Genomic DNA, 26,119 nt, shown 5'->3' on the forward strand with positions numbered 1-26,119 from the left:
TTCTGTCACCATTGCAACTTGCCAAAAGTTCATCAAAACTGATGATCAACCAATTGCAAGAACTAAGGTTATGGGCCTGACAGGGTGTGGACTTGCCACTTACTAGAATGCAAGTCAAATGCAAAAAGTATTTTGATTTATAGCAGCTAAGGATTTCTTGTCCATTTTTCCCAAAGCCTTTCTATACGTTGATTTAAAAAACTCACCTTTAGTAGAAAAGTCTTCCTTCCACTTACCTGCTGTAGGGAAACTGTCCCCCAGAGAACGATGAAAATGGAGAAGCAGCGTGCCTCATAGCCTACAAACCTCCTAACAGTCAACTTTTGTGCTCCCCCTGAACAGGCCAACTCAAAAAGAGAAGATGCTGATGAGAGATTTAAGGACGCTGCAGTAATCAGCGCTTTCCACAACATGTAGGATCCATTAACAGCTGTAGAGGAGCCATGTTACAGGCCCCTATCCTATTTGCCTGATGTTGTGGGTGGAAACGTAATCCCTTTTTACTCTCACAAACTTCTGTGAAAAGCTCTGTTACTAAAGACTGAGTAGATAACTGTAAACTCCGCTCTAAAATAAATTACAAGTTACGCTAACTTGTTTGACTCAAATATAGATAGGCTACAAAAAGCCCACATGCATTCTTGCTCAGGTTATATTTACCATATGCTGACACACAGCTGATACTGCTTTACAAATAGTTCCGTTTTTGTGCATTTCGTTGAAGATGTAAATTATACTATTGGCATTACCAATCTATTAGAAAGTTTCCAAATGGCTCTGGTTTTGGTGTACTGTAATGACTGCTTAATGCAGAGGAATGAAGGTTAAAGAATGCTTTCAAAATGTAGAAAGATTTTCTGTATGTTCTCAAGTTTACTGTGTTTTATATACTATTCATGTACTGTGTGTTTGGAATCAGATGTTGATTGTTGTTTCCACCTTTCATTTCTCCAGGAAAATTGTCCTAGATATAGTAAAACACCTTTGTTCTTTCATTATCACTGAAATCAAAACCTATCAGCTATTGTAGCTATTTATAAGTGGGTAATCAGAATAATCACTGGTTGCATGACAGTTCTTCAAGAAAAAAAACCCTTCACTTAAAATAAAATTTTTAAAAAAATCAATTATCTTTTTTGTAGTAGAAGGACCACATTTTCCCAATGATTTTTTAAGGAAAGTTCAGTTCCTGCAGATTTAATGTGTAAGGAAATAATTTCGCATTCAACAAGAATGACAGTTTGTCTAAATAGAAAATAGAGTCCTTTCCAAATCCACAAAAATGTTAAACAAATCATTGGTAGATCATGTGCAAGACCTGTCTTGCACTGTTGCAGCTATTGATGTAGGACTACTGAAGTAAGATATATTTTGATACAGAGGGTGGGTGTGGACAGAGGTTCCAGGTTTATATCCCTGTTTCTCACAGCTCAGGAAACACAGTTTCTTAGTAAATCTACCATGTGTTAAGAATTAATGAATCAGGGTCATAAACAGTGTAATTTCAATGTAAGCCTAGTCTTGCTTGATTTATCTGTTTGTTTTCTTACTCTTAAAATAACGTAAGCTTAATGTAACAAAACTAGGACTAAACCACGGTAAATTGGTTACTACTGGAATCTACCAAAACATTACCTGAACAAACCACACTGTTAACAACAACACAGCTATTTTTTAGTCAACTGCTTCACAAAACTGGATAGAAATTTGATGGCATGCAAGGCAATAGGCATAAACCCCAACACTAAAACACCTAGTTATTTGTATTTCTGTGCAAAACGTCACGTGACTGAAACAAACGACAAACTAAGTCACGTTTATGCCATCCATAGAATGAAAAAGAATAAAGTCATTAGGTGGTATATTAAGTGCAAAAGCTGTTTTCATGTGCTTAGTTCTATATTTGGCTTCAAACTAGACTGAAGTAACGTACAGAAATGTATCTTCTTTTCTCACCCTGGGGACAGTCAGGCATTGGAACAGGCTCTCAGGGAGGTTACGGAGTGTCTACCTTTGGAGGTTTTCAATGCCAGATTAGATACAGCCCTGAGCAACATGGAATAACCTTACAGCTAATCCTGCAGCAGGTTGGACTGGAGACTGCCTGAGGTCCCACCTATCCTGAGCCAGTATTGTGGTAGAACTACTACTACTAAGAACCTATAAGCATTTATTTGAAGGTTCATGATTGCTTGTTCTATTCAGACAAAATATCCTCAACTGATATTTGGTAATTTACCATCAGGTTTCATTCAAAATGAGACTTTGTTAGGACTCAGTTAGACCTTGATCCTGTGAAGCATTCAGAGCTTGAAGCATGATTCAGCAAGAACCTTAGAAATAAGAAAAGCTTTCATATACCTCAAAAACACACAGGCGCATGATTTAGGAGTTTAGTGCTCATGAATTAAGATCAAAGTTTCTATGTGAATTTCAGGGTCATGTCCTGTGAGTGCCAATATTATAGTATTATAAGGAACAGGATAAAGGTCAAATTCTTCTCTCGAGAATTTTGATAAAATCAAGTTCTTCAAAAGTTATTTCATCCCATTTTGAAAGATACAAAGAGAATTAAAAATTGTCAGCAACACTAAAAAGGAACTAATGAAAGGTACAGAGCAGTACACCTGTAGCATACTGTGCCAAAAGCAAATTTTTGTCACATGCATACAAAGGTATCAAATTGAATTTCTATTCAGCAATCATTTCATACAGGCAACATAACACATTCAATGCGGTATAAGTTCAGGATTGCGATCTAGTCCTATTAACAGTAATGTTAAGGACATCTTATAACAGGTATTCTGTTGTGGAATATCTCAAAAACCTGATGGATAAATATCATCACCTGCAAAAAGACCTGTCTATCTAACTGCAACATAAAATATTTCTTTGGCTCTGAAACATGCAATAAGGTTTGTTGCACAATTTTAAGTTTGTATTTGAATTTATTTCTCAGTTCTAATACAAAACAAATTTAAATTTAACAGCTAATATTTAGTCTATCTTCAGTGACTTCTCGAGTTATTGTAATGATTTACTATGCCTTGAAATAGTAAAAACTATTTTAAAACAATATTAACTTAAATACTGACCTTCAGTTGCAGAAATTTTGTGAGGCAAGTTATTATAATTTTTTATCCTGTTTTATCTACTTTTATAAGCATATATCATAATAAACTGCAACTTACTGTACAGCAAAATTGGTTGAGTTCACCTTGGTTCATGATGTATTTGCTTTTATAACTTCCATCCCTAGGTTAAGGTTAAGAACGGTTAGAACGTTAACAGGAAAAAAGAAAAAAACTAAACTCAAATTTCCATCTTGATAAACATACCCGGGACACCTGGAGAACAGCAGCTATTTTATCACATAAGAAGATATCACAGCAAAGCTATAAGCTGTAACAATTAACAGGGAAAGATATTAAATAACAACAGTGATCATCTGACCCTGCCCAATTCATCTGATGCAGGACCACTGCTGAACCCAAATTACACCATAGAAAAAAATTATCTATTCTACAAAGATCAGTTTTAATTAAGTAACATTTTAATGCTGGGTGTGATAGTACCCAGCATTAATAAGGATTCTGTTTTCAAATGCTAAAAGGGTTGGGCTTACATACTGCACACAAAAAAAGGGTACTTTCTGCCTTAGGCTAAAGAGTATGTAGATGGAAGTTTTCTTCAAAGTATTCATAGCTAAAATCCAGACAAAGTAGTACTAGATTATATTTTCCACTTTCCCTGTACAGTGTAGCATTTAGACTTATGATTTAAGAGCACGTTGGAAATACAGACTACTTAATGCAACAACAAAACTTTCTAATATGTTTGTATGTTTATGTTGCATAAGATAATATAATACATCCGTCGGAAAAATCCTCATGGAATGTTCTATCTGTCTTAGTAATAAACATGAATAGAAATCAAGATTTTTTAAAAATCCAAAACTGAGTAATAGTGAACCCTACAAATATGTTTAGGAACCTGAGGCAAATTATACATGTTAATGTTGGAGTCACTGAGAACAGTTAACACAATGTAACCAAATGTCAACTGGAGTATTTTGCAGTAACTTACTGAAGAGGTCTGTGTTTAATGAATATATGAACGCTTGGTTTCTAAGTTTTCAACTTCAGATGGAGAAGATTAAGTGCTAAGGGTGTTACTGTAAACGTTTAAGTGAGATGAACATCACTGATTTTCTAATTTTACCACATGGTTTATTTCAGAAGAAAACAAGCACCAGTTACATAGTTCTCCTGCAAGTCAGTAAACAGTCACACAGGAAAACTCAATACAATTTGCTTCTTTGTTTATGTGCACGATATTTAGTTTGGTTTGCAAAGTATTAAAAGAATAATAAGAACCTCCTGACACAATACCGCAACTAAATTTCTAAAAAGCCACTCAGTTAATCTCAGTGTTGAATCTAGCTGTTTCAAATTATTGTAATGTATAATAACAGTCTTATTGACAATATAGATGCACAGAGCCAAAAAAAGCTAGAAATAGTGGCCAAAATGATGAACTAAGCGCCAGCCCAAATGACAACAAACACATGGCCATTAACTGAAGAATGGAGGGGTTTAGGAATGCAGCTGTCTGTGGTCTCGTACAAGTTCCAGAGGAATGAAACACTGCGAGGACTGGCAAAGTCTGGATGAGAAGTGCTGCTGAAGATGGTAAGTCCTAAAATGGAGTCAACCATCGGTTCACATTGGAATTCAGAGATTTCTGTGGTCAGAATATATTCATTCCATTGGCCTCATAATGTACATCAACAAATTAATATTGTATGGATGTCATTTCAAAGCCTACTGAAGACGAAGAGCTATTATTGAAGCCATTAGAGCCCAGATGGTTCAAACTATATGCAGATATTCATACTTGCATTTCTGCATTATAGCTGGGGTTTTTTTTTCTGTTGAACTGTAATGAATTGTCTCATAATCTATTCCATCTTCTTGCCATTAGCAGGCTTTGAATGTTCACAAATAGGAGCAAAGAACTCATTTTCCAGAGCTTTAATCACACAAAGAGGGAATACCTAATTCTCTAAATGAAATGGTCTGTGATCACTGAAGCAGAGATTTAATATATCACGGCAAATTAGGTAGATTTTAATAAATTACTTATCTCTCTGAATACTTTACATATGCTTATGAAGAAACATAGCCTGTTTGCAAACAGTGGAAATCCACAGCCTATAAAATCCTTTGAAGAAAATGACAAATAAAAAAGTAAATTAAAAAATGAAATGTATTATATCCTCGTTCTCAAGAGACAATCCTTTTGCAGCATTGATTCACAGCTCCATTAAAAATATCAATTAAATCCTTCACTGAGATTGGTTAAAAGCTGGAAAATTAACTTTCCAAGCCAGACACTGGTTATTCAGATACAACAATTCATTGTATATGTTTGATGTAAGTTCTAAGAGTGACAAAAACCAAATGAAAACACAGTTGCCTGTCCCTACAGCTCAAACTAGGTGAAGCAAAACCTCATACTCTATGGCTTCTTTTTGTGCTTTGACAGATGTTGGCTGCAAGTAAATCTTTTACTGTACAGAAAAATGATTGTGCCTGCCCTTCCCCTACTTCAAATCATGGTAATCATAAACAGCTGATTATAATGTTCGTAGAAGGGTAAAAGTTATTTAAAAAAAGGTTGCAGTAATTTAATAAGTCCTGCAACTAGCTTCATTTTTTATATTTAATTGATAGGAACTGCATGCATCAAAGAAAACACATACTGAGATTTAATGTGCATAAAATGGATATTAGCATTTTAAAGAGGCAGATTAACACATTAATCCAAGTAATTTTCATATATTGCTTTTAATAAAATCTTCACAGTGTAAAATTCTTAATGAGGCTAATCACAGGCATTCCATTTAGTGGGGTGATTAGGGATAACATAAAAGTATTTTTAATCAGTTTTCTAAGGCTTATGGTTTTTTTATTAAAAATTAAAAATTTTACTTGCATTTTTATTACTGTTTTAAGTAGGAAAAAACTTGAAAATGCAAATAAAGCACAACATTCAATCATGTAGGTATTAATTATTTACAAGACGTTGTCCATTGTGGAGAGACTCGGAGAGACTCTTAGCCTTAGGGGGGAAATATAAAAACAAACAGACTGAAAAGTATACAAAACTTTACAACTACAAATCAAGCATCCTTTCCATATAAATTATACATTAAATATACTGTAAGAATTACAAAGATCTCATCTTTGAAGCACTATCAAGCATGTATTTACACTGGGAGACGGAGCTTCTGTAGGCAAACTTCCCTTTCATGCCTCCTAGTCATCTTTGCATTCCTCATAGATTGAGCGCAGCGTATGGAGGGCTTCCACTGTTACTTTGAGCTTTCCAATTACTGCACTATCATCTTGTGAATCGAAAACTAGAAAGGAAACATCAGAAAACAGCATTAGCAATTTCATTTATGGTTTTGCTTTTGTTCTGATAATTTTCCTTAGCATTTGGACAGATCAAAAGGCTCCTAGCGTATGCTTAAAAAAGAGAAAAATAAATAAATAAGAAATCTTCCAGTTCAGGCACTCAGCCTACCAGAAGCAGAGCACTCCAAGAACTAGAAAGTACATCAATAAAAGTATAGTGTTGGAATTATCCTTAAAATAAACAATATTACCTGCATGATAATTGCCTATATAAATTCACCATTTTTCACAATATGTAAATATAGAGGTTCCATTTTCTGCTAAAGACATATACAGCATACTTATAAATAGTTATAAGCAAAAAAAACCCCAACCCCCAACCCCAAAAATACCCGATTAGTGAATTTTCTACACTGTGTGTATGACTGGTCTAAATCAGCTTGGACAGTTACTAGTATGTAAATTTTTACAGTTGGTGCAATGCAAAATTATTCTTATTCCAGGCCTCTATGTGTTGTAAAATCGTGAAGTGTAGATGAAGACGGTACTTCGCCTAGACAGAACCATTTAACTACCTTCATCTTTGTGTATGTGGGTTTTAAAGGACTATTTAAAATTTCTGTTTTACAGAAATTAGCGAAGATGATTTTAAACTGCACTCTTACAACATCTAAGCCCAGAGAGCCACAATCTCTGCTGCTGTCATTAAAAGCACACTGATAACAATCAAAAATGGGGGTCTTTCCCAGTCCTGCATAAAAAACAATGAGGCTGCCTAACATGACTCTAAAAGGAATTTGAATGAAAACAAATAATCTTGACAGCACATCTTTTCAAAGCAAATTATACAGCTGACAAATGGCAAGGTTATGCATTTACTGTGTAAACTGGGGTAAGTACTCTGGGACATGCAATGATACTGCATGCTACTACTACTTCTAGGCCGCTGGGACAGCTCAGAAGAGGTTTGGAAAAAGAAAAACATGGGATAAACCTTCCATCGTTTACGTTGTTAATGGAGCTATTACAGGACAGACTGGAGGCTATTCTGAGAGGTCCAAACCGTTTTGTATATTCTTGGACAAATCACTCTGTGAACTGTCAACGTGAAGAGCAGACTTCAGGGGACAGGCTTCTATATTCTTTTTCATCCAGCCTCTTGCTTACCCATTCACTTAATTGCTTCAGATTTCACACAGGCCACTTTCACACCACCGGCAATGAAAGGAAAAAGATATGAAAGGGATATATGCTTGCAGCCCTCAAAAAGAATGAAGTTTATGGTATCTAACTTAAGTATGATTAGATCGTCATGTGGTAGCCTCATATGAATTTCCCTGTGTCTAGGTTTATTCTTTTTCCCTCAAACCAACATCTACCTCAGAGAAAGTGTGCAATATTGTTTAGGAATTATATTTATTGTGCTATTACATGTAATTGAAGTCTGTGTCCAGATCTTACGAACACATCATTTTACAATGACTTCATCCAAGAAAATATACTGATTTATTCTACCTTTGCCATGATCTGACATATATTATGGTGAAATGCATTTCAGTTCTCTGAAAGTTCTACATTTTCAGAAAATATGGTTACAGATGCAATAAAAATACCTTAACTGTACAACACCTACAGGGAAGGGAAGAAGCGTGGACAGGAATAAGAATAAAAATATATCTATGAAGGTGATAGTAATGATAGGAATAATGTACATAAGTAAAAAATAGTTCAAATGTTTTATAACTAGGGGAAGAAACTCCCCTCACAGTGTTGAAGTAGTTGTCGTTACATAATAATGATTACCTTTTGATGGAACAACAAGTAGTAACAAAAACTGTCCCTGTTATTATAATTATCACAGCGGTGACAATCAGTTCTAAGTTTTGTGATAGGCGACTTTCAAGGGTAAAAAATTATATTTATATCACTAATCAATCTTATCAAATGGGAATTATGTCATTAGGAATTATGGCCATAGAATCCAAAACAAAACCTATTTTCCAGTGAGACACTATGAAATACCTTTTTGGAGATGGGCTTTCATAGAACTACTTAGGGAAAAGTTATTGGTGGATAAAAGATTAAGTGGTTCAGCCACAGTAAGAAGTGCATCAAATCTGTATATTATTTTTCCAGGGTATGGAAATTTGATTCTTCTTAGAATTTTCCTTATCGTGTTCCTGGAATTTTGATACATACTTTGAGTATTTTAGCTACAGCATGGATGCAAATCATGCATGATAATGCAAATGGATAAGAAAGCCTGTTTCTTTTCCTCACTACTCAGTTCCCTGTCACTCAAGGTATGGTAATTAGACACAGCAGTAGAAGTCGCAAAGTCACAGCGTTCTACTAGGGCTAACCAGAATGCTCGCTATCACAGAGTACCTTGTCAACATGGGTGCACTGCATCTAGTAATCATGTGCGTTCACTTGCTGTTATAGGAGACGAATGGTTTTGTAAGTTACACTCACAGCTTCTTCACTGAGCTTTACCACAATGGGGAAGGAGGATGGAGAGGAGCTGATAAGGAGAAAAATGTACCATTGATAACCATGTCCCTGCTACCACGGGGAACAGGAAGGTCTAAGCAAGCAGAATATTTTCCTTCACTGTCTATGAAAGGACTGAGTAGCCTTCTCAAGGCTTCCTATCAGCGTTATAAAAATGCTGCCGTAAGACCCAGGAAATGGAAGATTCCACAGCTCCTACCCACCTTACCTTGCTTTCATGAGTCACTGTGAAAGTTCGGTCACAGTCTGTTACAGAAGGATGCTCACTCTAAATTGATTCCTAACCAAAGCCACGAGTATTTCACATTGCCTCAGATATAGGTTTCATATAGAGGACACAAGCTTGAGGTACTTTGGGGGTTATAACATAACTTCAGATAAGATACAGACATTAGCAGTACATAATTACTGACATAAATTTTAATAAGAAAATATATGTTTATAGTCCTACTAGCATGAAGTATGTTGTACAAAATAAAGAACTATAGTTAAGTGGACATGTCCTGAAAATTCTTAGGTTTTAGAAACTAATTACTATGAGCTGGGAGTGTTGTTCAGTTTTGGGGTGGGGTGGGGTGGTAGTGTGTTGTTGTTGTTGGGTGGGTTTTTTTAACCAGGTTTTAAGGAATAACAATAGTACACAGTTTTTGCTGACTATTGCAAACAAATGGAAAAGCCACTAGCAAATACTGAAGAATTTCTTATTGAAACAATGTCAAACAACTACTTACATAGCAAAGCTTGCAGAGTAAAGCAGAAATTCAACAAATAGTTTTTTGGGTACAAAAGGTTTCAAGAAATTAATCTCTAAAGCATACCATCAATATCTTGCTCAAGGATATCTCTTTGCTTCTGGAATATCTCTCTCAAACTGACATAAGCGAAACCAATATCTTCACATTCAAGATCCTGTTCATCTTCTGGAGGATCACTGACCACTGTAAATCGTAGACTAAGTGTAAAAACAAAAAGGAAAAAAAAAAAGTAAAGAAATTTTACCTTCAAAAAGGGTTGAAAATTAACTCAAAACAAGAAAAAAAAAGGCAAAAATCACACCCTATTTTACCAGTTAAACATAAACCAGAACTCTTTATCAATTATATTCAACATTTACCATGACAAGAATCGCCTGAGAACCTTTCTTTTAAATATTCCTGCCTTCATTAGCATTATTTAGCAGTACTAGAAGGGCAGAGAGGTTGTAACCGCAGATCTGCAGGCTTACAGAATTTTTTGATTTTTCTCCCCCCTCCACACCACCCTGTGGCACAATCCTTGTTCATGTGGCAGGGACAGGCAGAATAGTCTAAGGATTAAAGACTTTTTCACATTTGAAACTCATAAGTTTGTTTAGCTAAGCTGCTGAATCCAACTGTTCTGTCACAATTTCTTCATATCTACTTCCCCATAGGTAAAACCAAGATTATATCCATGTACTTTGATATTTTTATAGAAAAAACTCATTTATATAAAGTAACTAAAAATATAGTTAGGGATTTTTTAGTGGGTTTATTTTTGAGTGATTTGTTGGGGCTTTTTGATATTATTTTTTTTAGATTTTTACTGTGTTGACTATACCACGCAAATTAGTCAATGCGAAGAAATAAAAACAATTCATAAGCAATAATGGAACGTTTAGGTTCAATGTAATTATGTTTTGTTGGTTAAAACCTTAAATATCAGAGGCTTGTTAAAAACATTCAACTACTTCAATTCAGTCAGGCCACATAAGATGAACCTGTACGAAAATTTCAGCTTTGATGTGGAGCTTGCTTATGATGTAGAGCTTTCCAGTTGTCCCCAGTTATGGTGCTTTGTTTGCATAGTAGTTTTGGAACACGTTAATTGGATTCCCATTGGACTAGACTAAAGTAAACTGAAGATGTGCGCCAGGAGTACCTACACCTAATGCACTTCACTGCAATAGACATTCAGTCAGTAGGATCAATTTAATTCTCAAAATCATCCTAAACATATATGAAATGCAAATAACAGACTATTAGCAACAATTGCTTTGCACTAGAGATTCTCTGGTCTGTACCACTTCATAATTTAGATCTAGCCTTAGTAAATTTTAAGTCATGCGTTTTCTTGGCTTTACATTGAGTGGTGTGGGAGACGTGAGAAAAACAATTCAGAAAGACAAACCATATCAAATGTTTTCCTGATATCAGAAATACTAGCCACATTCAATGAAGCAATTCTTTCCAAACACCAAGTGTAAAATATTTAGCTGAAAGTCTTTGAGAATTTTCACACCCCATTTAGATACTTGGAGAGCATATCCTAGCCAAGAACACATTCCACAAAACCAACAAGAACCTAAAGGCAGTTCTCTCAAAATAGTATCTTTCTAATGTTGTCTTGTGTATTCATTATTTGAAAGTTGGACCTTACACAGCAATTTCTCCTGCACTTGTTCCCTCTCACGCTTTATCTTCATTATTCTGTTCCTGTTTTACACATAAAAAACTACCTGTGAGCACAGACTGGATACAAAGTCTCTGAGTATTTACTGTGCTGTCTAAACAGCCTGTTTGTCCACGCCAAACATCTAAGCCCAACAACTATGCTAAATATTTGCATTTTTCCTGTGAACTTAAATTACACACATTGCATCCAAGTATGGCTTTTCTTTTAAACACAATTCCAGTACTGTGCTGGAGCTGACTTGATTTGAGTGGCTTGTGTTGGGGCCAAAAACACAGAGACTGACAAAATGACAGGAATTCAGAGCTAACTAATTTTTTGGTATGTCTTGGCAATGTTGTTTAAACTGTGAGCTTTACAGACTAAAGATGTTACAATAAACATAATTCCAAATAAGTAACAATCAAGTTGCATAAAATCAAGTCTACAGGAAACGATATCTTAGACAAAGTATAATCAAATCTTACTAAAAGACTTCAAACATAACTGCAATATGTGCTTATAGTGGTTTATTTTTGTGCTTGGCTCTTACTGACAAATATTTATTATAGGAAATATATACATAAATATATGTTACTAAAAGCAGACACCTATTAAAAATCTGTGTTTTAAAAAAAAATTCTGAAGGCAAAAAAAGGAAAAATCACAGCTATTTCCCACAGCAGGTGGCTTTCCTGAGTATAATGGATCTAACTTAATGATTTTGGCACAAAGCTAAGCAGCAGCAAAACTGCCAAAACTCAGTGAAAAAGAAAAATATTTAGGTATTGAAAATAAATCTTAAATCAAATAAAAAGAAATAAAGAATTGTAAGAATAACTGATAAAACTGTTGGGTATTGGGAAAAGATCTGTTTTGTTATGATTCAGTGTCCATATTAAATCGAATAAATTGGAGAAACCAGCCAAGCAGTTAAGATAGTGATAGAAGAGGAGGAGATTAGTGCTGGATTGTTATCCCTTAAAGGTGCCAATTGCTACTAAAATTTTCACTGAAACACAAGCTAAAAGCAAGCCTAGTAACATTTGGGAAAGTACCTTATAGCCAAGTCAGGACAGTCTATAGGACAGTCATTCATACTGGTCCACTTTCTGGTTTGGTTCATATGCAAGCATTTTACAGGCATACAGCGAGCTTCAATAGAACAGATCAAAAGAACTGCATCTCTAACACCTTACAGTTCCAATATGCCTAAAAGATCATTGGATTAAATCTTTGCTGCTATTCAGGAAGGGGCGATTTGAATTCTGGATCCCACGGGAATATTCCAACTGGTAGACCACAAAAATGGTACACAATCACTTGGACTTTTGCATTTTTAAAAAACATTACAAATGCTTTAGGCTTAGAAAATATTTAAATATGATATTCACCATGCTTTAACTTGTTTGATTCATTTACCAAAAACTGCAAGAGTTTTGTTTTCAGGTTAAGCTGGACAAAAAGACAGAGGCTGCACTGCCTTGGAACGTACTGCACACTAACAGGCTCCTCGCCCTGCATCAGCACAGAATGCACAACATGCAGCTAGTACCCAGTGTTACCTTAACCCTGCCTCACTTATGCAAGAAACTTTGAAGGAAGTTGGAATACCAAATTCTACTACAATTTCTTACATAAAGCTATGCATAGTATTCCTCTCCCATACTTCGCTCTAGAATCCTAGACTTTCTTTCTAGCTCATTTCTACATTTCCATCATACCAGGTAACAGTACTCACTTCCTTGCAGGAACCCCATGCCTACAGGCAGCATTAGAAGTAGCTTTGACAACCTGTTTAAACATACTGTGTGAGAACATATTTGCTAGCCACTATAAGAAAGACTAGAGAACTAAATGAAACTTGTCTACTAATTAAGGGTCAAAATCAAAGTAAAAAAAAAAATAATTGCCTTAAGCTTAAAATGTGGTATACAATGAAGCAGGAAAACCTGGACAAATATTTATTGTTGTTATGATTGCACTTAAAGGTAATTCACCAGCAGGTAATTTGGAGTGCCTGGAAAAAAGCTTGTGATGCAGGTGATTTTGATTCTAATTCTTTATTCATAGAGATCAGTCATTTTTAAGCAGCAAGGAGAAAACCTCATGTGTTATATAGTTAGTATATTTATGTGAAGCTAACACTGTACACATGCTCTATACTCCTATAACATGGATGCATAGATTTTGTTACTTCGGAAAACAATGATTTCATATAGTCAGTTTCTTAGAGTAACAATCATTTCCTACCAAGAAATGATGCACCTGTCAGGATCAGCCTGGAAACCTCTTGCATAAACCTGTTCACTCTTGTTATCACAGCAGGGTTACTGTTAGAAGAATGGATTCCTCCATTCTTCTCATATGTCTCTTTTGACACTTGTCAGCAGAGCATATACTCTACTGCCAGGTCTGCAAGCACTGCGAGTACAATCTGGCATGAGCTATCAGGTAAGTCTCCTAAGACCCAAATTTCTACACACTTAAAATGCTGACAGTGGAATACAAACAGGATAAAGAATAAAAGATAACTATAACACAGTTACAGTAAGCTAAATGGACTGCCAGAAATGCTTCCTGTTATTAACTGATCTACAGACTTCAACGTGTAAGTAAACTATGGGGTTCAGATGATAAAAGTAAAATGATTTTGTCTTTTTTTTTTTTGTTTGTTTGACAAATATTAATAAGTATAGCTTCCTAACATAAATAAGGAATGCAATTTGAACCCTTATTATATAGAAAAAGAAACAAAAAAAGGGCTACCCTGTCATACGATACAGCTATAAGAAAAAGCAAGTGTTCTGGCAAAATTTCCATATCAATGATAGAGACATTGTCTGTCTGAAAACATAAAGACAAAGATGCTTGTCAAAAGAAAAGAACCATCATTGTGGTGTGCAACAATTAATAATCTAAATGGGACTTTAAACAATTTTCCTAGTTTTTTCCTACATCATGCTTATACATATTAGACTTTGTATCATTCTATTTAGGGATATATTTTCTTTACTTCCTTGAATGCTAAATATTCTTGCATTTTCTGCCACTAAAGCCATTTATTCGAATGTGGAACCAAAAATCAACATTTCTAATAAACTCTTAAAATGATTCCATATCAAGAAATGAAACTGAAAGAAGAGAAAAATAACCTTGTTTTGAAACCTTTTAATGAACAGTAAACCCCACTCCCAACAAATTTTAGCTTGGATGTTAGGAAAAAATTCGTCACTGAAAGGGCTGGTCAAGCATTGGAACAGGCTGCCCAGAGAAATGGTTGTGTCACCATCCCTGAAGGTATGTAAAAGACATGTAGATGAGGCACTTAGGGACACAGTTAAGGGATGGACTTGACAGTGCTGGGTTAACGGTTGGACTTGATGATCTTAAAGGTCTTTTCCAACCTTAACAATTACATGATTCTATGAAATAAACTTTCCCACTTAAACGTTATGTGAAGCTACATTTATTTGTACGCATTAACTAAAAGAGTATAAAGCTGTGAAATACATTATTTTCAGGGCCAAGTTGGCTCCTGTTTCAACTACAGGATTAGGCTGTAGTTGCAACTTTGGCTTTGCAGTAATTTTACGTATTGTATTAGTATCTCTTTTAACACCTTCATTAATGTGACTCTCCTTTGTGAAGACAAAATAAGCACGTGATGTATCTATTTATTTATATTCTAACAGAGACCAAATCATTATGAGTATCATTACTAACAACATTTATTGTGGCAGGGAGAAAATTCACCTGAAATCTTAACACACCGCTTAATATACATAATACACTATTCTATGCTCCTGTAAGCAGGCATAGCACATACACCAATAAAGTGTCAGGCTAAACCATGTGCAGGCAATTTTCAATGATATTTATATCCTTGATAATTTGGTTTCCTGAGCTTTAAAGCATTAGTTTAGTTCAGTTCCTGTTTCAGCTGAAAAAACTCTGATATTAGTTTGTAAGACTTGTGATAGAAAACATGTGTTGAAGATATAACCAGGCCAGGTTTAAAATGCATAGAGTTGAAAACATTTGGTGTATAGGCAGAATCTCCATAAATTTTGTTTCTTGGTGGTCCTCTTGCTGGGATAAAGTGGGGAAGAACTGGACTAGCGATGAACTTCCTGCCTTGCTATTTAGTCACCGCAGGCACCAATAAATGCAGAAAACAACCTACCTAGTAACAAAGAGGACAGTACCTTGATGGCACACGCAAAAAAGAAATGCTGTTTGTGGGCAAAAAAAGCTCACTGCTGTTATTTTACCTTATTCTTGCCTTCGGTTTGGTAAATATTTCGTATAGATGTCTAAGTATTTATAGGTGAAATTGCAGCTCACAGACTAGCTATTTTCCTTAGCTGAATTATCCCTCAGGAAAAAGAGTATTTTGTCCTCAGTATTGTGAAAATCTTAGTAGAACATGTTACCCACTTTCCTAATCTGTATGGTAAAATAAGTCTTCTGCTTGCTTATTAAGTGAAGACTTTTTTTTAAAAAAAAAACCTCCAAACCTAACAATGTTTTGGTGTGATATTGCCATCCAAACATGTAATCATTTCATGGTGTTCCCTGCTCCATTCCAGCAAAATCTGTTTTCTAGCCAAGATATGTAATGCAGCTTTAGTAGGGAAACAGAACGAAGAGAGACCGCCCTCTTTCTTACTGCAGACTGCTTTTGTGATTTGTGAATAAATACGTATTTAAAAGATTTACAGTAACTCGTACACTTCAACTACAATCAGAAGCTATTCTACTCTTCTGTGAATTAAATAAATCTTTAAATTAATAACTGTTCCATTTTAATGAAGATTGACCTTCAAGAGGAAACAAACAAAGGATGTCATTCGTTCTCTCAAAGTAATGCGCATGCTATCTCAATCAAAAATTTGAATAAGAAAAGTTTTATTACTATAAGCTTGTACAAGATCAATTTATACTCTTTCTCATACGTATCCATATAATAGATGTCTGATTCATCAATATATATGTAGGTTTTTGGAAATTCCAGGGGCCGAGGAACACTTTCGGAAGCTCTTACACTTCTTTTAGTACTACGTATTCAGAAAGCAAAAGCTGTATTACGCTACCATCAGGTAGATAATGTGCCTTTCAAATTCATTATTGATAGAATGCTGCTGATAGAATCTCTCTTTTGCAAAATGAGGCTGTTAAAAAACAACACAACCAAAACACAGTATTAAAACAATATTAAGAGAGGTTGCAATATCCCATGCCATGTGAAGCTACTCAGCTAAGAAATGTAGATCAATTGCCACATCAGAATACAGGAATCATTCCTAGCTGAAACTAAATTTTCTTTAGTTAGTGTTTTAGTTGAGTTAACTTCTCAGGAATAACTCCTCAATGAAGTCAAACAAGGCAGACAATAAGCATTATTTACAGAGACCTTTTATACAGTTTTTCAGCACTAATATGTACCTGTCAGTATGTAGATCTGGCTTTAGAAGCATAGACTTGAGGTACTCTCTTCTGGCAAGATTATTCACCTTATCCACATGTATTACTGCAAAGCAAATAGGAATTCATATAATTATTTATCAATTGTTTTTCATCTTTAAGAAGAAAGAGGATGAAGAAAAGAAGAAAGAAAAATAAATGGTTTTTTCCCTTGTCTTTCCTAAGGAAAAGCAACAATGTTAGAATCAAATTTGAAAGGTCATGTGATCTAATGGCATGTCACTGGCAGGTTTATGTGCACACTGTCAAAAAAGATACAAGCAGCATCTAAGCATGCCACATAGCTGTCATTTTCTGTTAATGGCAATAGCAGTCATGATTTTAAAAGCCAGTGGTCTTTATTGCTTTGTATTTGAAGTGATTTACTGCATTTTCTTCCACTGAGGAAGCTAGTGATAATGATAACTTATGGCAGAGTGCTTGTCCTTTTTGACAGCCTCAGTAATTTAATCCTCCTTTCCTGCCACAATATTTCAGTAAGAGAAACATCTAGACCAATGGACTGGAGAAAATCCACAGCCTGGGGAGTGTGTGTGAGTGCTCTAAAAGCTTTTTATTGTTTTAATTTAAAATACAAACACAAGGACCAGCTTTTAATTTGTGTACCATTAATATGACCTACAGTGAAAGATAGCCTTGGTTCGGAAAAAACAATAAAATAATGAGAAACAGGGTTTTAGGACATTCTTTAAGAAGTTTTTGAGCATCTTACATTAAGACAGTAGCTGCTTTCTTGCAAATGGTATCAGCCTACAAGTATCAGTAAACTACTGTGAAAGATTATTAAAATTCAGGATGTGAAAACTGAAAAATGGTGTTAAAGGACTTACTTTTTTCCCCCCTTAAAATAAGAAATGAAGCTGAGAAAATGTTGCTAGGACAGACCTAGGATGAATATAAACCTCTGAGAAACACAGCTCTTAGGAATATTTTACATTTGTTTTTGAGAGCAGGAGGAAGAGCTAGAAATTTGCCTGTCTTGAAATTACAACATCTTTAATATTCACTCTCTTCTAGTTACTCTGATGCTGTATTCAAAAAAAGCTCTTTTTTACTCTCCACATCCCATTAAGTTTTCCTTTTCCTATGCGCTGACAGAAGTCTTTAACATATTTCATACTGTCTTCTACTATCCAAAATAATCTTATTTGTATAAGCAGAAATTAGCAATTCTATCAAGCAAAGAGTATTGAAACACAAGAGTATGGAAGAGAGATAAGAAGGCTCAAATTAATTCCTTGCAGAGGGATTTACTGAGAGACATATCTCTATTAAAAGTCCTCTAGGAAGCAAACCTTCCAGAGCTGCTAGTTCTCCAGTTTTCTCCAAAGCAGCTCCTCAGCTGTTACCTGGCCAGCAGCATCGCTATTAGAAACTTCTTTCAGAAAACAGCCAGTAGAACTGGTATCTGAATCATTCAAAGGAATCTGCAATTTAACACCTTTTCCTCTACTAACAGAAAGGAAAATACCGGTGCCCTATCTTGGAATCCTTATTTTCCACCCACAATATTCTTACGTTCGTAGACAGGTTAAAAAGAAGCTGTTACTGCCATCTGCTATTCTTCTGGGCATGTGGGTGACTTTCCACATGTGCTACTCTCATGGCCAAGTGCTCCCGGGGCCACCACAGGAAGTGATGGGGAGGCAGCAGGGAGACAGATGGACAGCCAAAGAACTTCAAAGGAGCTGCCACATCAACAGATTCTTCCCTTTCCCATAAGCATCCCAAATGGAATTTCCTAAGTTTACTAATTCTGTAACTAAAACAATTTTAAATGGAAGTTATTTACAAACCTAAAGAGTTCAAATTCATTTCACTCCATGGAAAAATTCAGACTAGCAAGTAAAACATTCAGCACAAGAACTCTATTCAAGTCTGGGGAAAATGATTAACCATAGTAAAAAAAATATTTTTAGATCCTGATGAGTAACATGTTTTCCTATCACCCCTTAGTACTGCCTGAACTTAGAATTATAACATTGCTCCAAGGCACAAAACACCTCATATGTCTGTCCAATTAGTTGCAAACATAAGTAAAAATTAAATTGTGACAGTTTGCATGTAAAATTATAATTTTAAAGTTTGTCCTAAAAAAGTACTAAAACTTGAAGATTACAATGACCCTGGGACCTCTTTAAAAATCACTGCAATTCCAAACATTAACGTAGCTGGTTCTGCTATAGCATGTCTTTGTCATAGTTCATTTTCTAACAAAATGAACAAGAATTTTATCACGATGAACAAAAAATGCCTGACAGTGTTGAGCTGTAATGGAGAAAAGGAATAAACATTACAAGTGTAACGATGTTTTCTGATGCAAGGCCTTAACATTTTCATTTGAGTTATACTGAGGAATACACCTTTTAGAATATGGATCTTCAGAAGTTTATTTTTAATAAAGAATAAACCCCATCATCTTACCCCACCTCCCCTTCCTTTGGTCTGCTTACACTTGTACTTCAAGTTGTTCAAATAACCACCTGTTGAACTCAAGCTTTTGGATTAAATGTCAAATAAAATCTTTGCAGAATTTTGTAAATCTTTCTTCTACTTCTGCTGTCTGTTCTCTAGAACCACTGTAAACAGTGATAAGGACACATTTCCCACCTTCTATCAATCTTACTTTCTAGTAACTTTCTTGCCATCTCAGCATTTTCATAGTTAAGTCTTCATATTTAATAAAATATAAATGTTTTCTGTTAACAGTATTTATGAACTATTGCGGCCTTGACAAGAAAAATGTTTATTGTACCGAAATTAAGAGTCAAATATCAGTAGATGCATTTACATGTGAGGGAGACTGATCTTTCTTTGCTTGAAGCAATGTTTCCCTCTTATTCTGACAGCAAAACTGCCATTACGTTCACTTTAAAGCATATGTTGTAAAATGACTGGAAATAAATAATTTCTGGCACACTATTTTAAACTGCATATCAAAAGATAAAAAATTAATTCATGGCTAACTATGATCTGTAACACACCCTAACATCAAACCCAAATCATACTAACACAAACCTCATAAAAAAAATCAGAAACCTTCCTTTTTACCAAATTACAGGACAGAGTTACAGTGGGAGCACAATTTGACAAATTCCACTTTTCTCTGCATTTATGGGACTGTAGTGTTTTTGGAAGCATTCTTGGATATTCTAATAATGCTTTCCACAACTACAAAACCTCCTCTCCTCAGTTAGTATGGCCATCAGATGTAACACTTTAAGGTCATGGGAAATCAAAGAGTTACATGGTGTAATCCTAGAGTGTTTAAACTGCCCATTCAAATTTCTGTTTCAAGACCTTGGAAGAAAGAAAATGACCTGACAATTCCTAGTCAAAAAGTCATCGTCAAAATAATTAATGTCAAGTTACATGCTGTAACCACACGTGAAAAAGGAAATTCATAGCATCCCGTATGTCCACATCAATGGAGTTCTACTGTACTGTTTTTCAACAAGATTCCGTTAATCTTCCATGTCTTACATGTCAAGCAATGACAGAGAAGATGTGCTAAAAGTATGGAAAAACTTAAAAAGTTTTTAAGCAACAGATTTTATGAAGCTTCTGTATCAGTTAACATGTTTTCTAAACAGCCAAGTGGTTCCACTTATAAACAATATAAAATGTTTTATTTATAAGAACTAATGATTTTTAGATTTATGGACTTACCCTGCTTTTCTCCATGCAAAAATAAGACACTTAGTTTTCTTCTAAGCTCAAAGTAAATTTCTTTCTACCCATGCAAATCTCATTTTTATTAAAGAAAATATTCAATTAACCTCAAATATTCAACATACTCAAATCTAATTAGACATGAATAAGAGGTGCAGTAAAGCTATAGTAAACACACATGCAGATTTCATTACTATTATCTTACTGGCTTTCCAACTGACATTATAAAAAGAGACTCATTATTTTTTTTCCCCCTATACACAAAGCTAATCTTGAGTAGAAATTAGATGACCAATTATCTAAGCAAAACTCTGCAAATAACAACCACATCAGTATTATGCTGCAGAGTACAGTCCTGAAGCAATTTAAGATAAAAAACACCTTTGGATATTGGTTCATTAGGATATTTTAAACAGTTCTGTATTTGGTACATAAGCAGCAAATAGAAAAAACAAAGTTATGAAGCCAGGTTATGATTAGCAGAAATAGTACAATACAGCACTACCAGACTGGAACCCCTTATGTGTTACAGTCTCTAGAAGGCTTGATACTATTTTCAAAGATCACAGCTTGAAATATATTTAACTATCATAACTGTCTTAAGAGTCTGAAATTTCATTCTGTAGTCATTATAACTTTGCTGCACTTTGCTAGTTTTAATTTTGCAGTCAATGCTTAAAAAACTAATATTACACTTAGACCATATAGACTGTACACAGGAAACAGAATAACGTGTAAGAATTTTTACACCCTCTGAATACTTCTTATATTCAAAGCAATAAAAATTGAAGAAGCAAGAGAAACTAGGAGTGTTAAACAGCTTTTATTGACTTATGCTATTATTTCAATTAAGTTTTAAAGAATTTATTTCAATTATTACCTGCCTTTCTGGAATGTTTGGAAAAGTGTTTACAGCAGCTAGCAAAATGAATATTGTACAGCTCAATTAAAAACAAAACAATAAAACCAAACGCGTTCTTTCTTATCTGATGTCTCATGTAGAATATCATGACAGAAATCCCATCTGAATGGAAGTAAGCCTCAGTGAATGAAAGAGGTTGCAGTGCTATCAGTTTTTGTAGTTTTGGGGTGTGGGGTTTTTGTTTGTTTGTTTGTAGGCTTTTTTCTTTCTTTCTTCTTTTTCCCTAGAGCCTTACAAAGATTACTGCCTTTTTCAGAGTCACGGAAGCCAACAGACTGTGCCCCGCCCTCTGTATTTTCTCTAAAATGGGCAATCCCACTATAGCGATGGTTGATGTGACATCTATGAGCGACTTCAGTCTTCAGCTACAGGGTAAACCAATAGTTTGAGTACTAGGAGAATATAAATGGGTAAATTCTTTGGCAAGCCTCCCTCTAAAATCAGGTCTCTAGGTGGTAGCTATTGTAAAGCTCTGACTGTGACACACTTTTGCAAAGCTGCTTTTTACAAAATTATTTTTAAAAGAACACTTAATTTGAATGCCTGTATTAATGGTGTGTCACAAATAGCAAACTGATTCGCCTGGGTCAGGATACTCTCAGCTAAAAATGCAATACTTCAAGTCCAAGCCAACATGGAGCACTCAGACTGAATATTAAATGAAATAGACTTTAACAGGGAAAACACAAAATTAATGAATAATTGAAATCCTATGACATAGCTAGGAAAATAATTAACAAGAGAATTATCAATTACAGTAGTTCTATGTATGCTATTAGTGTAAATTAAATTGTGTATTGACATAAAGTATTTTCAAACATTCATTTATTAGAGAACAGCATATGGAGCATGTTGGATTAAGTATTATTAAGTAAATAGCCATGTATTAGTATTAAATGTGGCTGAAAAATTTCCTTTTTCAAAAAATTCTTATTCAAGGAACACTGAAAATTCCCAAGTGATGATCCAGTCTTATTACGTATTTCCTCTTTTCAACTCTATTTTAATTGTACAAGGTTACATGGAATGTTTTTCTTTTGCTGTATCATCATGTACCAATAGAGAAATCTGTTCATGTTCTTCTAAGAAGAATACATGAAAAAAATTATGCGCTAGCAGCATATTTAAGTATGTTGAGATGCTACCATCTCATAAACAAGGCTCCTTCAATAATTCATTTTACACTTGATAATTTCATCCTTAAAAACCACTCCAATATTTCCCAAAATATTTGGAAAATAGACAAATATAATCATAAATGCAACTATAATGCATAGAGGAAGTAGGCTTTATTAGCAGACATTACCGTAAGACAGAATTTAAGAGAAGCCTGCTCAGGAATACGTCATACTTACCACTGCTATAGTTATAGTGAATCCTCTGACCACTTGTTGGCTTTGGAAGTGACAGTGGGGTCTCCTCGCAAAGGAAATTGTATAATGTGCATTCTACAAACAGCTGCTGTATTGTTTCATCTGAAGCAATTTGTGAGTCAGTAAGACTGAGTGACATAATTTCAATATAGATTTTTTCATCTGCCTATTTTAAAACAAAACACAACACAAATTATTTTGTTTCTTGAAGTGTTAACACAAAACAAACAAACACGTACATTATTGGCTATTTTGTATGATTAACACCGATTGATTGATTTTGACTTACAACACAATGAGATTCTAAAGCCCAAAGTTTCTAGTTAAGAATACTGTTGCAACAGGTACAGATTTACATGTGGTATTATTTTTGCAATAGTCACAAGGCTGCTGGAGAAGATAGGTTAAGGTTATCTTCATGTACAAATGATATTTGAACAAGGAATTCCAGTTGGCATTATTTGTAGCTGCATAGCAAAGTGATTTGTTTCTTGATCCTATAACTGTCTGAAATGATCTCAGTAATATTACGTACCAAAGTTTTCTAAATGAAAGAGGATTGTTACTCAGTACCTACTACAAACTATACAACAAATAGTTCCATAAAGATCCATCAAGTCACAAAGTAGTTAGGCATGTGAAGTAACAATGCTTATATGGAATTCAACTTCATGTACTGAACTTTTCTAGTTAAATCAAATATACATTTAAAAGTTACAATTAACAAAATGATAATAAAAGTAATATCCCAATTGCTCTTCACTAGAGCCTTTTCTTATTATCTTAAACTAAAATTTCATTTTTCTGTTGCTCATATGAAACAGTTTCATACTGTTTGGCAAAGTCTGTATTATTTGCGTACAGATAAACTGTAATAAGCTTTATGTATTTAAGTGGGAATGTCAGACTCGACAGAAAGTCACAAATATTTCCCTAGGTAACTCTGTAATTCAAAGAATGAAAAGCTACTATGGTTTCAAAATTGGAGTACATAGGTGAGTGTTCAAACATGTGATTCTTCAAAGAGCAAACAGAACATGCTGGAGTTCAGAAATGTCAAAAATATTTTTTTTTACTTCTTTCTTTGCCTTTCAAGTTCATAACCTTATTAAAAGAAATCCCCTTATATGGAAATATTTTGACAATTTCTGATTGTAAACTTAAATCACTTGAAGTCATAAATTATATTCAAAGGATTAGCTTTCTAGATACAGTGTTAGAACTGCAAGTCAATATTCTAATTTATTATGGAGATAGCTTATATTTTCCCAAGCAAATTACATAATTAATCAAACTGGAAAGCAGGTGTATCCTATTGTAAAAATATCCATCATATAGAACAATTTCCATTGCTGTCAAGCCCTTTCAATATTTGATGAAGTAATTTTACCCCCTCCTTTCAAAAGACATTTCCTTTTATTATGTATCCTAAGACACTTTAACTAAAAACTCAAATCTGAATATTTCAATACGGTTGTTTTATTATTCAGTAGATTCATGGAAATTTTACTAGGATGACAGAGAAAATTCCACACCATTCTGTCTCCACTAATACAGGTACACGGCTTCAGCTGGCAATATTACTAGGATTAGCATAGAATGATGAAATATTTAAAGGAATTTTTTTTTTTCTAAAATCTAATAAATCAAATGACTGCCAAATGTCATTAAAGTGATGGTCTTTGACTTGAATATGCTTTTCATATTCAAATTTGAAAAGAAAGAGATGAAAGCCTGGAAAGGTTACTCAGTTTCAACTAATAACCTCAAGCACTCTACATTCACATGCATAAAAAATGAAATTGGCTCTATTGTCTAATTTTACTTCAGAAACAACTCTCTTCTTGCACTGAACAGATGTATTAGCATCTGCATTTAAAGTGATATGCTGAGTGGTTTTGTTCACCCCAAAGTATTTAGCGGTTATGTCAGACTATTTTGTACACAGATAGTAGTTTATGAATCGAGTCCAAACACAATATCCTGTATTATACAGTATTCCTTTTACATACCTTAAAATTTGTTTGACATACTTAACACTTGTAATTGCATACTGTAGGCAAAGAATATTACAGCTTTTTAAGGACAGCAGGGTAAAAACTATTCTGCTTTCTAACTTATAAGGAAACAAATAACTGAGTCATACTGTTAGAAAATTTAAAAATACAATAAATTGCTTTAGAGCTTAACAGTCAAGAACATTTTAATACCTGGTTTATTAAACACAAATACAGCATATACAAAGGAGAACACAAGCTGATTAAAAAAAAAAGATATTTACAAATAAAAAAAAATATAACTGCTTAAGAACAGCATAGCTAGCATGTCATATTTCACTACTAATACGAAACCGCTCGTATTATGTAGCCATGCTGAAAATATACGTAGCATCCAACATACAATAGGAATTAATTTTTAAACAATCATTTATATTTCTATGATGCAGGGTGAAGTATATTATTTAAAACCTTTTCTAAGTTGTTGTGGGTTTTTTTGTTGGTTTTTTTTTTTTTTAAGGCTTGGTCTCCTTTATTAGGTACTATTTAAGTGAAAAATGGATAGTTTTCATAACAAATTACTTCCTACAAATCATTCTACTTTGATGGGAATAAAATTAGTCCTTAAATTTGCTATTTGAAATAAAATATGAGATTTCCTCTAACAGAGAGATTGGAGAGACATATTAAAATAAAGAATACTAAATGTTTTCAAAGACTGTCTCTGAGAAACTGGCTCTGTGCTTTCATTTAGAGTGCTGAAAACAAAACATGGGCAACATACTTAGTCTATGTCAATATTCTTTTTTTATCATTTAATATTGACTCTTTGTAATTAACACCACCCAGAGATTTGGAACAATCACTGAACTCCAACAAGTTTTACAATTAGGGCAAATACTAAATACATTGGATATTACGTGAGAATTTGAAAAGTCAACATAACTTTTCTCATCTTTCTGATTTCTATGATTAAAAAAGCTTTTTTAATTCCATAAAAGTCTTGACTGCTGTCTTTAAGAAGCTGTATAGTCCATATTTCAATATCCTTTTTGGTCACAATAACATGCTAAGGCTTTGATGTGAATAATAAAATTCCAATTGATTCAAATGATCTGCAATAGTACCCTGAAGAATTAAGTGTTTTACAAAAAAAGTCTGTGCTTTCCGCATGGAACAGCAACATTGAAAATGCTTTGCTTATAGGAACAATGTAAATAATGTTCTTGTTTTTTACACTCACAGTAATATTGCCCTTGAACAACTCCAAATAAAGGAAACTTCTTAACTGTAAGATCAACTTGAATCCTATCTGTACCAATG

The 26,119-nt window shown here is 34.3% G+C and overlaps 1 protein-coding gene across 3 annotated transcripts in view; it reads right to left on the minus strand.

Moving 5' to 3' along the window:
* Window positions 1-5,830: 5,830 nt before the first annotated feature.
* RPGRIP1L (RPGRIP1 like) overlaps window positions 5,831-26,119 on the minus strand; it is a 75,240-nt gene continuing 54,951 nt past the window's right edge. For all 3 annotated transcript variants that reach the window (XM_055818507.1, XM_055818506.1, XM_055818508.1), the window contains 4 exons: window positions 22,782-22,965; window positions 16,794-16,878; window positions 9,755-9,888; window positions 5,831-6,424 (listed from right to left, as the gene is read on the minus strand). In XM_055818507.1, the coding sequence (XP_055674482.1) occupies window positions 6,321-6,424; window positions 9,755-9,888; window positions 16,794-16,878; window positions 22,782-22,965 (507 nt within the window). In that variant the 3' untranslated portion in view covers window positions 5,831-6,320. The remainder of the gene's footprint in view (window positions 6,425-9,754; window positions 9,889-16,793; window positions 16,879-22,781; window positions 22,966-26,119) is intronic.

This window comes from Falco peregrinus, chromosome 14 (genome assembly GCF_023634155.1).
Source record: "Falco peregrinus isolate bFalPer1 chromosome 14, bFalPer1.pri, whole genome shotgun sequence".
In the NCBI taxonomy this organism is placed as follows: Eukaryota; Metazoa; Chordata; class Aves; order Falconiformes; family Falconidae; genus Falco; species Falco peregrinus.